Genomic DNA, 14995 nt, shown 5'->3' on the forward strand with positions numbered 1-14995 from the left:
AGCACATTCTGTCATGATAATCAATAAATCACGTTCCTGGCGGCGGGGTTTATGTAAATTTTAGGGTTAGTGTTGTCACTAACCCAGGAGGAATGTCGTATAGTCCCTTATCAGCCGTTTGTTGAAGTCCTTAAAATACGATTTCTTTAAAAGCAAATATCTCCCTTTACTTTGTACTTTGAGCGTTGTAACTTTGCAGATGTTGTTTATGCTCAAACAGCAACATTATGCTGCGTTAACACCGAACGCGAATAGCGCATCAAATTCGCGCCTGACACTTCTAGTTTGACGCTTGACCACTTTCTGTTAATTCGCGTGTCAAGTGTGAAACTGACGCACGTAAAAACAAAAGTTTGAAGCGAAATGTACGCGCGTCAGAATCGAAATCTGTTGGCGGCCATTGTTTTTATGTCGACCAAGCATTCATCGAGAGCGTCACTGCTCTGTATTTGCTCTGGAGAGCAGAACAACGGCGTGGGGATCATCGTTGCCATATATTTGTGTCGACCGGACCCTTCGGAGGTGAACCGTTTGGCGGGTTTCGCCATTTGCTCGCTCCAGGAGCTGTTCTGGATAACGGCCGCTGTCAGCGGTACTTCCGCCTGTCCCGCGCCCAGTTTGATGACCTGTTGTCCCGCATCAGAGCGAGGATCACCCTGATTGGTTAACGTGGCGCGAATTCACGGCAAAGTTCAGATTTTTCAACTGCGGGCGGTAGACTCGAATTCGCTTCAAACGCGTGAATGCACAAATAGCACTAACTAAATCATTCGCGCGTAACGTGATTAACGTGGCAGACACTCAATTCGCGTCATTCGCGCGAACGAGGCGTATTCGCGCCGTCTTTTCATTGACTTAACATTGAAATCATTCGCACCTGACGCGCTATTCGCGTCCGGTGTGAACGCACAATTACACACTAACTAAAGTTAGAAAAGTGAAATCATAATCAACCACCACTTAAAATAATGGACCTCAGACACAGAAAGAGCTAGTGATTCATTTCAAAATGTTTCTTTTGTTTTCCAGAGTTGGAGAGACAGATGAAGATTGAGAATTTGTTTGTGACGTGGCAGCAGCGGTCAGCTCAATCTAACATGCCCATCTCTGTGAGTTCATACATACTCAATGCAGACATTAATATTTGCACACAATGTGTGTGATCGGTATTTTCCATCACGCTCTCAGAACATGATTTTCTCAGCGGCTCATCAGGTTCAGATTCATTTGAGCGCGTGCGGATCCTCTGCCTCACGCGCAAAGATGCCGATCCGTGTACGAGCGCGTGTACGGCCCAGTTGGGTTTAATGAGATGTGGCGGGGACATTAAGGGAATCTGTAGCGTGTGAGATGTCTCTGCCATTCGTTTGACTGTTTCACACTGCTGAGGTCCAGATCACAGTATTAGCTTACACTGCTTACACTCTATTGTGCAGGTGAGGTCACCTTTCAACCTTTCAAAAGAGTGAGAACGTAACACTGTTATTCAGCAAAGATGCATTGATCAAAATCAGTTTTCAACACTGATAGTGTTTCTCGAGCATCAAATCAACCTATTAGAATGATGTCTGAAGGATCATGTGACACAGATTTTTACTCTTTTTACTGTATTATTGATCAAATAATACAGAGCCTTGGTGAGCAGAAGAGACTCTTCCCGGCTCAGTGTATATTCATTCTTAGTGTACTGGTGTGAATAAGTTTGGACACCCATGCTAAAGTTGCCTAAAAAGAGGAATAAAAAATCATCTTTTGGATATTGATCTTAATGCCTTAATTAGAAAAATGAGGAAAACTCCGACCTTTAAGGACACCAATTTTCTTTGTGAATGAATAATGTGTCATAAATAAATAAATGTTTTTCCTTGAAATACAGGGTGCATAAGTCAGGACACCCCTATGTTAAATTCCCATAGAGTCAGGCAGATTTTTATTTTTAAAAGCCAGTTATTTCATGGATCCAGGATAATATGCATCATGATAAAGTTCCCTTGGCCTTTGGAATTAAAATATCCCCACATCATCATCACACACCTTCCACCACACCTAGAGATTGGCATGGTTTTACTTCAGTTAGCCTAATAGCTGGTTTGATTTGCATTGAAAGATGATCTTATAGAAAGTACCCCATGCCAATCTCTAGGTGTGGTGAAGGTGTGTGATGATGTGGGGATATTTTAATCCCAAAGGCCAAGGGAACTTTATCAGGATGCATATTATCCTGGATCTTTTAAAAATAAAAATCTGCCTGACTCTATGGGAATTTAACATAGGGGTGTCCTGACTTATGCACCCTGTATTTTAAGGAAAAACATTTATTTATTTATGATACATTATTCATTCACAAAGAAAATTGGTGTCCTTAAAGGTTGGAGTTTTCCTCATTTTTCTAATTAAGGCATTAAGATCAATATCCAAAAGATGATTTTTTTATTCCTCTTTTTAGGCAACTTTAGCATGGGTGTCCAAACTTATTCACATCACTGTATATTCACAGAATAACCTGTTTATAAATTTACCATTGGTTGAGTCAATGTGTTGAACTAGTCGTGACGTTCAAACTAACAGTTCGGTGCTTTGAAGGCACCACAGATCCACATTGTGAGACTTTTTTTTTTCTTTTTTTTTAGGATAAATCAACCTATGAGTGACACATAGTTATCTCTGCTTATTAAACTCAGATTGAACGTATTTATCGTTGAAATTGTTCGCGCTTCACCTTTATGAAAACAATAGCTGTTGCTGCAAAATGCAAATAAAGAAATTCGAGGTTTAAACCTGGTAACCCTCTTGCTGTGTCTGTCTGAGCACAGGTCGCGGATCTGGACACACTGAAGCAGTCCTCTCGACTGGTCCATTACTGTGCCACTCCGCTGCTCTTCGACCCCGTGTTCCGGAAACAGATTCAAGAGGAACAGGTTCTACAGCCACAGATGAAGGTCTCTCTCTCTCTCTCTCTCTCTCTCTCTCTCTGCTTGGGTCTGAACCCATTTATAAAAGCAATTCCATCATTTTGAAGCCTGACTTAGGCCGTGTGTCCACCAAAGCGTTGTGTGGCTCTGAGGCTCCGCCTTCTTCAACATGTAAAGCCACGGACATGCACTATACTAGACATTTCCTTTTTCCTTCGCACCCTGCAGCAGTTGTGATGTATAACGTCACGCTCTACAGCGTCTTTTTTTTATAAATATGAATTCAACAAATAACAAATGGTAATACTCTCAAAATGTACAAAAAATATACAATCTACCAAACTTTACCAAGCCAAGATATCACACCATGACATATTGATCTTCTACTGTTTCACATGAGCTTTCGTTTGTTCTATGGCACATTCGCATGGATCGTGTGCAAACATATCCACGTTTTTTGCTGATAATTTCCTCACCCCCATGTAATCCAAGATGTCCATGTCTTTCTTTCTTCAGTCGAAAAGAAATTAAGGTTTTTGATGAAAACATTCCAGGATTTTTCTCCATATAATGGACTTCAATGGGGTCCAAACGGTTCAAAAGACACTTTCAGTGCTAACTGCAAACTGTTTAAAGGGCTTTAAACTCGTTCATCAAAATGAACTAATCTTTCCCCGAGTCAATTCGTTCGTTGAATGAACCAAATGACACGGAAAAAAAATCGTTCATTTTGATGAACAAGTTCGAACAGGAGAGTCACGAACGCGCATCACAGAACAGAGCAAGGCGAGCATTTGTGCTTATAAAACTTAAACTTCCTGTTTTTTGTTTTTTTAAATGAGTGATCGTTTCACTTGATAAGACCCTTATTCATCGCCTGGAATCGTTTAAAGCCCTTTGAACAGTTTGCAGTTTGCACTGAAACTGTCTCTTGGACCTTGAACCGTTTGGTTCCCATTGAAGTCCATTATATGGAAAAAAATCCTGGAATTTCTTAATTTCTTTTCGACTGAAGAAAGAAAGACATGGACATCTTGGATGACATGGGGGTGAGTAAATTATCAGCAAAAGTTTTTTCAAAAGTGAACTACTCCTTCAAGAGGAAAGCGCGCAGCACATATTTACATATTCATATTCACAGTATTCTGCTTCTCAGATGTTTCAAACGTCTTTTTACCCTTATGTGAAGAATGAAAATACCTTTGCCGTGACGCGAGTATATCTGTGCCTGAAGCGGATGTTTTTTTCGGCTCAGTATCGACCAGACTTTATGCTGATAGTCAAAAGTCTGGCTTTGTGAGGCTACATGGCTAGTAGGATCTCTCTCTCTCTGTAGTGATATCAGCTCTCTCGTTCTCTGGTTACAGAAGCGCCATCGCTCCAGCGACTCCACGGCATCCGGGAGGGATCGCAGCTACAGCACGGATTCTGCAGACATGCTTCCGAGTCGCCTGAAGGAGGAGCCATGGCTGCAGGAGATCTCCAGCACGTTCCTCCAGCAGTATGTGCAGTATCTGCAGAGCATGGGCTTCATCCTGGTGCAGGTCCGACCGCAGTCGCCCGCGCGCAGGTCTGTGTCCCATCTCCCAAACACACACGCCTTGACCGTCAGGGTGCATAGAGATTGAGTTGAATGCATATGAATGCCACCACAAAGTCAGAATTTTTAGGGATGCACTGATATGAAAATTATGACTGATAAGCGATGCATTTTTATATTTGAAAGCCGATAAATCCAAACCCAAACTTTTATATCATTTTTTGGGATGTGCAAAGATTAATTGCGATTAATCGCTTCCAAAGAGACAAGTTTGTGTTTACATAATATATCTGTGTGCTGTGTTATGATTTTTTATATATAAATACATATTATATATGCATGCATGTATATATTGTTTTTTTATGTATAAATACATATTATATATGCATGCATGTATATATAGATTTTTTATGTATAAATACATATTATATATGCATGCATGTATATATTGTTTTTTTATATATAAATACATATTATATATGCATGCATGTATATATTGATTTTTTAATATATAAATACATATTATATATGCATGCATGTATATATTGATTTTTTTATATATAAATACATATTATATATGCATGCATGTATATATAGATTTTTTATATATAAATACATATTATATATGCATGCATGTATTGATTTTTTATATATAAATGCATATTATATATGCATGCATGTATATATTTAAGAATTATTTGCACGTAAATACTGTATAAATATAAATAAATAAATACATAATATATATTATATATGAATAACACATTTTCTTAAATATATACAGTACATGCATGTGTGTGTATTTATATAGACAAAATAATTATACACTGTGCACACAAATATATTATGTAAACACAAACTTTTATTTTGGATGCAATTAATCTTTGCACAACCCTAATAATTCTCTATCCCAGTCTCTGGTTGGATGCCCTAAGAGACCTTCCAGGATAGTAAATCAGAAATGTATTCAAGAGCCAGTCCATTCAAAGATTAAAAAACAGCATTAAGACTTTAAAATCAATTCTGTAACGGATTGGCTACCAATGAACACGAGTATTGTGCTCTCGTTTACGCACACCGGTGAGGAGCCTAGCGGCTGCATTCGGCACCATTTGCAGATGATTAACAATGGCTTGGTTAATGCCCATATACAGGGAATTACAGTGGTCAAGTCTTGTCTAAGTATAAAAGCATGATTCACCCTTTCAAAGTCCTTTAACTTTAACTTTAGCTAAAAAAAAAAATTGATTTGACCACCGTATTGATCTGTTTATCGAAAACCACACCCAGATTCTTCACTAATGGTTTCAGACATGGAGACAAATGGCCAAAATTTAAGCAATAAATATATACTATAACCTCAGTTTTGCTTTCATTAAGGTGAAATCCAGGCTTTTACCTCCACTATACATTAAAAATGAACATGCATGATATATCGGTGGCTGATATATCATGCATCCCTAGTAATTACGAGAGTGAAACTGCCCTGAGCCATCTTGCTCTGACCTGAGTGATTTGAACACACCCGTCGTTGTAATTACGACTTCCCAATAACGACGGATGTTTCTGGAATTCAAACCAGTTGTTTCGAACTATACGTTCCTGTCATAAGCTTGAGTATAAAATATCACCTGGCAACAATATGTTCAACAATAAGTAGAGTTCTCTGTAAAGTGTGTGAGGTGCTAATGGTCGACACACTGTATTAAGCAGCAGGAGTGTGTGATTCAGTCTGACCGCCAGCATGAGGGCCACATTACTGACGGGGTCAACTCTCTCTCTCTCTCTCTGCAGCATCGCTCGAGCCCGAGCCGCCATGTTGAGTTCTTTATCCACTGAAGGCAGATCTTCCTTCTCATCTTTCTCATATAATAAGCAGAAGAGTGAAGACAGCCCGAAGGTACACAACCATTATCTGCTCATCCACATTCAACCATTCAGTCATGCTTCAGTCAGTTCAAACTCACACACACACACACACACACACACACACACTTGGCACTTTTTGCATTGACACAGTCCTGGTGCCTTTCTGAATAAAGGCAAAAATTACCCCAAAAAAGTTTAAATTGTAGCAGCCAAACAGTTTTCAACATTGATAATAATAAGAAAATTTTATTGAGCAGAAAATCATCATATTAAAGTGATTTCTGAAGGATCATGTGACACTGAAGACTGGAGTAATGATGCTGAAAATTCAGCTTCCATCACAGGAATACATTTTATTTCACAATATTACAGTTTTTACTGTATTTATAATTAAATAAATGCAGCCTTGGTGACCAGAAGAAACTTCTTCCAAAAACATTAAAAAATAATAGTAAGGTCATGGCATAGACTCCCATTGATTTTGTGTCAGGTTGATGATGTTTTCTATGGCCTAACCCAATCCCTACCTATCACAGAAACATGTGAAAAACACTAGATTTAAATAAAAACTGATTTATAAGCCTTTTTTAACTAGTGATGAGCAGTAAAATTTACTCACTAGGTGGTCATCATAATATTTCACTATGTTTGGCTCTCTCAATGTAGTCAAACCCGCACACACACACGTCTGGTTTACTATCTTTGTGAGGACTCTCCATAGACGTAATGGTTTTTATATTGTATAAACTGTATATTCTATCCCCTTACACTAACCCGACCCGACCTCTAAACCTGCCCATCACACACACACACACACACACACTATGGCAAGCCGTTTTAGCTTTTATTCATTTCCAGGAAATGAATTCTTGATATCAACAATTGTATTTTCACTAGTGAAATGTCACCATAGGTTGCCATTCAGAACCAATTGTTGATATCAAGAATTGATTTCTTTACTAGTTGAAATTCCAATTTCACATTGCAGAAATACAATTATTACTAGTAAAAACTTTTATTTTTGATATCAAGAATTCATTTTTTTCAATTTTTACTTTAATTGATTTTTTACTAGTAGAAATATTATTTTTGATATCAATAATTACATTGTTACTAGTAAAAATGTGAATTTCTGATATCAGTAATTAAATTGTCACTAGTTGAAATGTCTATTCTTGATATCCACAACTGAATTGCTACTAGTAACAATGTTCATTTTTGATATCAATAATTAAATTTTTACTAGTGACAATGTTTATTTCTGACACCATGAATGTGATCGTTACTAGTAAGAAAGCCATTTTAGATATCTGAAATAATATTGATATCAGAAATACATTTCCAGGTATCAAAAATGATCATTTTTACTAGTAACAATGGAATTGTTGATATCAAGAATAGACATTTCAACTAGTGAGAATTTAATGACTGATATCCGAAATTCACATTTTTACTAGAAACAATGTAATTATTGGTATCAAAAATGATATTTCTACTAGTAAAAAATCAACAATTCATTTTGAATGTCAGCCTATGGTGAAATTTCACTAGTGAAAATACAATTACAGATATCAGCAATTAAATTGTTGATATGAAGAATTCATATCCTTGAAATGAATAAAAGCTAAAACGGCTTGCCATACACACACACTGCCCCTATACCTACTTATCACAGGAAACATTCTGCATTTTTCCATTTTCCAAAAAAAAAATCATTCTGTATGATTTATAAGCGTGTTTACCCATGAGGTCCCCACAGTTCCCATGAGTCTGTGTGCATTCAGGTTTAAGTCCCCACCGGGATAGAAAATCATGAACACACACACACACACACACCCACATTGATTGTGTCCCGTCTGCCTCTCTCAGCAGAGCAGTGCATCGAGCTCGACGTCGTATCACCTGCAGAGAGCGCTGCCGGGAGGCATCGTCCTGATGGAGCTGGCGTTTCAAGTAAGACCTTCATCCGTCTGTGTGTCTCGGCCTTCAGTGCAGATCAGGGACAGAATCGCCTCTTAGCACATCAGCCGACAGCATACGCTCTGGCTGGGCTTTTCACAGGAACGCTGTGAGTGTCTCCGCGGACGCTGAGGAGAGAGATGTTTAATGGACTCTGTCTCGCTCTCGCACTATTTGTGGTTATTAATATTTGAACACACAGAATCAACAGCAAGGAAACAGCACGTCATCACTTGATCTTCAGTCCTTCTCTCTAATATCTGTTTAAATAAAATTTGAAAAAATGTATATTTTATATATTTTATGTATATGTCATAGCTGATGTGCTAACATAAGCGATTAATGCAATTTTTTAACCGTTATAATGCTTTTAATCAGTGCTGTGTGAATTACGGATCATGAATTCTGATTGAAATCTTGATTTACCCACGAGTCATTCATAGAAATGTTCATGTGAACACTAGTAGATTACTCATGCGGGAGTTATTTTATTTTTGTTTTGTTTGTTTGTTTGTTTGCAGATTTACATTTGCTTTGCCTGTTTGCTGAAGTTTGTAACATGTAATTTGACAATAAGAATTAATCTTACAGCAATAATACTAATAATAATTAGTATTATTAATATTATTGTTATTAGCATTTATTTAGATTATTATTAATAGTCATAATAATAACAACAGCAAGAATAATAATAAAGAAATTATAGTTATAAGGTTCATACTTTAAATCTAAGTTTGATATTATGGTCATGAATTTCAACTAATTCCAAACCCTATTAGTTGTACACTACTACTACTATTATTACTACTACTACTACTACTACTACTACTACTATTACTAACATTACGACTATTACTTCTTGTACTACCACTATTACTACTACTACTATTACTTTTACTATCACTACTACTATTACTACTATTGCTATTACTACTATTGCTATCACTACTACTATTACTATCACTACTACTATTACTACCACTATTACTATCACTGCTACTATTTCTACCACTACTACTACTATTACTACTATTGCTATTACTACTATTGCTATCACTACTATTGCTATCACTACTACTATTACTATCACTACTACTATTACTACCACTATTACTATCACTGCTACTATTTCTACCACTACTACTACTATTACTACTACTACTACTATCACTACTACCATTACTACTATTGCTATCACTACTACTATTACTATTACTACTATTGCTATCACTACTACTATTACTATCACTACTACTATTACTACTATTACTACTACTACTATTGCTATCACTACTACTATCACTACTACTATTACTACTATTACTATCACTACTACTATTTCTACCACCACTACTACTACTATTACTACTATTACTACTACTACCACTACTACTATTACTACTATCACTACTACTATTACTACAACCACTACTACTACTATTACTACTACTACTGCTATTGCTATCATTACTACTATTTCTACCACCACTACTACTACTATTACCATCACTACTACTATACTACTATTACTATCACTACTACTATATCACTACTACTACTATGCTACTATTACTATCACTACTACTATTACTGTTACTACTACTATTACTTCTACTATTACTACTATTACTATCAATACTGCTATTACTACCACTACTATTACTACTACTGCTGCTTCTTTTGTCTGGTGTCAATAGTCAAGTGCAAAAAATGTATAATTACAACATATGATCAAATTAATCACAATGATAACATTAGAAAGTTATAATAAAGTAAGATGAATTGAGCATTTGACAACACATTCACTTGAGTTTATCCATCAAGAGTGAAAGTGTTTCTATATGACCGGTGATCATAGTAAAGAGATAAATGGGAGTTTTTGTTCATTGTAAAAATGTGCACAGGTGAATGGTGACCTGGTTGAATCAAGAAAGTAAATGGAGTCCGATTTGATTTATTTTGGCCGTAAGAATTTCTCTGTTGCGCGGACCGCTCTTGAACATGCTGAACAAAGCAGAGGTAGTGATGCAGAACTGTTCCTCTAGTAACACACACTCTCATTCTGACTGTGTTTCAGGGCTGTTACTTCTGCGTGAAGCAGTTTGCATTAGAGTGCTCCAGGATTCCCATGGGTCAGACGGTTAATTCTCAGGTAACGGCATCATGACATGTAAATGAAGTTCATATTGTATTTTTGTGCATCCCTCCTGTAATGTATGTCTATAGAGTAGCTCAAATATCTGTCTGTGTCTCTGACGCCGTATTTAATGTGTAGTGGGTCCAGGTTGGCTCTAAATGAGAAGTAATTAAGTGTAAATATTTGTAAGTCTCCAGATGTTTCTCAGCAGGAGGCTCTGATTTCTTCACCAGCGCCAGAAGCCCATAAGGTGTCTCCAATCACAGCTGCTCATATCCAGCGATTAAATCATTAGCGTGTTTGTTTGGTTGTTTGTAAGTGCAACTTTGAGGCCAAACAGGAATGCACGTCACAAGGAAAATTCATCAATTTATATTATATTTGTGCAATTAGAATCCATAGTTTTCGATTGCGTCAGCAAACATTCCCATCTGCCTATTCGGTGGGCAAACAGTGTTATTATTTTTCATAAGGAATGAACAGTCAAGTTGAGTTGTTAATTATTCCGCTGTGTTAATCCTCGTTTTTGTTCGTGTAGATTAGAACGTTAGAGAGGATATTCTTGTCGAATTCGCCATGAAAATCAGTGCGTCTGACTTGTTAAACCCATATTTAAAGGTCAGGAAACAGTGCCGTTTTATCTAGAAAATTGTTCTTTACAATAAAGTGCGTTTAAAAAGCTTATGTTTTCCTATCTCAGGCACAAATAACTACAGTAGGGCTGTTTCTGCCATAGATCTTTTAATGATGCTCTCTCCAGTGATCAACAAATATTGTTGTTGTTGTTTCCGCTCAATTCTTAAACTATTAAGCCAGTCTTAAAGTGTCCCTGTGGTGAAAATCAAGGTTTTAACATTGTGTTTGTCTATGTGGTGTTTTTAATGTGCTTTAAGTCAAACCAAGGCGACAGCATTGTTGAGTATTTTCTCATTAAAACGGCAGTGAACCAAAGACAGTCTCAAAAACACGGTTTGAAATCGCTGGTGTCTCTGACTGACGTCACAAACTAACCAATCAGATCAACGTGTGACAGTCAGAACAACAACAAATTATGCATATTTAATTTTTTAATAATAGACTTGCAAAAAGGCTAAAATTCCTATTTAAATAATTTTCAAATATTATACATGTTTTATTGTAAGAGTACAATAAAAATATTGTACCTTATACTGTACATTAAACTGATTTAAATTTTGTGATGGAGTAGTTTTCAAAAAACTTTTGCTGATAATTTACTCACCCCCATGTCATCCAAGATGTCCATGTCTTTCTTTCTTCAGTCGAAAAGAAATTAAGGTTTTCCAGGATTTTTCTCCATATAATGGACTTCAATGGGGTCCAAACAGTTCAAGGTCCAAAAGACAGTTTCAGTGCAAACTTGATCAGCATAAAGTTAAACACAAGAATACTACTGTAATGTATACGGAAGCTTGTTTCCGCCACTGAATAAAAAAATTAATAATAATGATTGCGACTTTTTATCTCACAATTGCGAGATATGAAGTCAGAATTGTGAGAAATAGTCGCAATTGCGAGATATAAAATTAACAAATCTTTTTTCGAGTCATTTGGTTCATTCAACGAACGAAATGAACGAATTGAGAAAAGGTTTTCGATGAAAGAGTTCGAACAGGAGAGTCACGAACGCGCATCACAGAACAGAGCAAGGCGAGCATTTGAGCTTATAAAACGTAAACGTTGTCATTTATTTATTAAATGAGCGATCGTTTCGCTTGATAAGACCCTTATTCATCGTCTGGAATCGTTTAAACCCCTTTGAACAGTTTGCAGTTTGCACTGAAACCGTTTGGTTCCCATTGAAGTCCATTATATGGAGAAAAATCCTGGAATGTTTTCATCAAAAACCTTAATTTCTTTTCGACTGAAGAAAGAAAGACATGGACATCTTGGATGACATGGGGGTGAGTAACTTGCCAGCAACTACTCAACTTAACAATAATTTTTATTTTTTAACATTCGTTATTGCATAAGGAATCATGAACCAAGAATTATGGTATAAAAATATTATACATATAAATAGATTAACATTTACCTTTACCTGTAATAGTCAGTGCTATCCAAGCATTGTTCATTATTAGTTCATGACACTTTTACTAATGTTAACAAATTGAATCTGATTGGAAAGTGTTGCCCATGTGACTAATTCAGTATTCTGTCAGTTGTACGTCAGTGACACACAAATGGCACTGTTTTCTGATCATGACCATACATAGCTACATTTATATACTGAATATTATCTTCTTAGCATGTTTCATTATAAATTCATTATTAATATTTATTTTAAGGTATACTTTAACTGTTACTAATACTCTTCCAGACAGAATTTGAGGTGGCAATGGACATCAGTTACTTTCTATGACATTTGTTGCAGGAATTGGGAACATTTGAGAATAGATCATGGAAAAAAAAAAAATGGTAACACTTTACAATTAGTTAACATTAGTAAATGCATTAACTAACATGAACTAACGATGCATTAGTTACAGTGTTTATTAATCTTTGTTAATGTTACAGCTGTTCATTGTGCGTTCATGTTAGTTCACAGTCCATTATCTAATGTTAACTAATAAAACCTTTGATTTTAAAAACATATTAGTAAATGTTGGAAGTAATATTAACTAAGATTAATAAAAGCTGAAGAAGTATTGTTCACATATTGTACATGTTAACTAATGTTAACTAATGAACCTTATCGTAAAGTGTTACCAAAAAAATCATTGTACCTATCCTCCACGTGTAAAATAAAATAAAATTGTGTTAAAGTAATTAAAAATATTTACGCACCGAACGAGGTTATATATGAGATGAGAGGGCCTTATTGAACTGCACAGATCATGATAAGCAGTGGATAATTAGTGAGAAAGTGAAAGGTCACACCAGCTCATCATCTATAAAGGACCGCACACAGCTCATGCTCATCATTATTGATCATCTGCGTGTCACTTCCTGTAACACACCCTCATACATTAGCGTGTGACAGTCAGCTTGTGCATGTGTTCATTTTTGTGTAAATTGACTTCTAACCTCTCTGTGTGGCATGTTTCTCATCTGTCTCTGTTTGTGTGTGTTATCTTCTGTGTTTGTGTGTGTGTGTGTCACTGTTTTGCACATGGTGTGTGTGTGTGTGTGTCTAGTCCCATCTCACTCTTTCTTTCCATCAGGACTCACTTCTCAACAAACCTCCTAGCAAGCCGTTCCCCGAGACGCCCACGGTCTCTGACTCTGCGGTATGTCTCTGCATCCTCGGGGTGGGCTCGTCTTCAACCAATCAGGCTTCAGTTCTTCCCTCAGACTCCTCCCCCGTGTAGTGCCTGGCTCCTCCCCTTCCAGTCTTGCCCGTTCATTGAAAATCAGAGGGTTCCTTTCCCTGTGTTTGTCTGTGTTCTTCAGCGATGCATCTTGGGGTTGGTCTTCAGCCGCACTCGCGGTTGTGTCTCTCGGCTCTTTTTAAATGCGGATGCTCATGAATGTGGCATCTTCTGGGAGGTCACGGGGTCACTCTTCTCGTAGGCCAATGATCTCTTTCCTTTGCTCAATGATTATCCCTGATTTTCTTCTGCTCTTGTTGCATGTTCATTTGGATCTGCTTGTCTCCTTTATGTCTCCATCAACAGTAATTCGGAGATTGTTCTTTATCAATCGACATGACTTTCACCGCTGTTTCAAGATGAGGAAATCACAAGTGGAGCGTTTCCTCTTTGTCACGGCGGCTTCCGCTTGTTCTTAATGTGCCTGACATTATATCTTGTGTTTCCTATCTAGCACTACAGACCTTAAGTCAACAAAATGCTGTACACAACATATTTTTCTTCCAAAATCTGGCGTTTCTCTGAGTGTGAAGGATCTAAAAAAAAAAAAAAGTGGGAATTTATTGGATTTTAAAAAAGTGGAATTTAGTCCAGTTGGTTTGAAATGGAAGATTAATACATTATATTGGCTGAAAAGAAGAGATTCAGCTCATTATTGGGTTACACTTTGTTTTAAGGTAACAGTGTAATCACAAATAAATGCTGAGTAATATTAATTAAGCTATATAGGGTTATGGTTTGGTTAAAGAGTAGTTCACTTTTGAAAAAAACTTTTGCTGATAATTTACTCACCCCCATGTCATCCGAGATGTCCATGTCTTTCTTTCTTCATTCGAAAAGAAATTAAGGTTTTTGATGAAAACATTCCAGGATTTTTCTCTATATAATGGACTTCAATGGGAACCAAACGGTTCAAGGTCCAAAAGACAGTTTCAGTGCAAACTGTTCAAAGGGCTTTAAACGATTCCAGACGATGAATAAGGGTCTTATCAAGCGAAACGATCGCTCATTTAATAAATAAATAACAACGTTTACGTTTTATAAGCTCAAATGCTCGCCTTGCTCTGTTCTGTGATGCGCGTTCGTGACTCTCCTGTTCGAACTCGTTCATCAAAATGAACAAATTTGGTTCATTCAGCGAACGAAATGAACGAGTTGACTCTCGTTCTCGAGTCTCGTGAATCTTTGGAAAAGATTCGTTCGTTTTGATGAACGAGTTCAAACAGGAGAGTCACGAATGCGCGTCACA

The 14995-nt window shown here is 36.8% G+C and overlaps 1 protein-coding gene across 14 annotated transcripts in view; it reads left to right on the forward strand.

The window, feature by feature from the left end:
- szt2 (SZT2 subunit of KICSTOR complex) overlaps positions 1–14995 on the forward strand; it is a 119145-nt gene that overhangs the window by 89814 nt on the left and 14336 nt on the right. For 6 of the 14 annotated variants that reach the window (XM_089133710.1, XM_089133711.1, XM_089133716.1 and 3 more), the window contains 7 exons: positions 1030–1109; positions 2814–2939; positions 4280–4482; positions 6247–6352; positions 8191–8274; positions 10358–10432; positions 13573–13665. In XM_089133710.1, coding sequence (XP_088989836.1) covers positions 1030–1109; positions 2814–2939; positions 4280–4482; positions 6247–6352; positions 8191–8274; positions 10358–10432; positions 13573–13665 — 767 coding nt within the window. The remainder of the gene's footprint in view (positions 1–1029; positions 1110–2813; positions 2940–4279; positions 4483–6246; positions 6353–8190; positions 8275–10357; positions 10433–13572; positions 13666–14995) is intronic. The other 8 variants (XM_039656447.2, XM_039656451.2, XM_039656450.2 and 5 more) reach the window with 4 other exon arrangements.

This window comes from Pimephales promelas, chromosome 8, assembly GCF_988280905.1.
Source record: "Pimephales promelas chromosome 8, fPimPro1.hap1.1, whole genome shotgun sequence".
Lineage (NCBI taxonomy): Eukaryota > Metazoa > Chordata > Actinopteri > Cypriniformes > Leuciscidae > Pimephales > Pimephales promelas.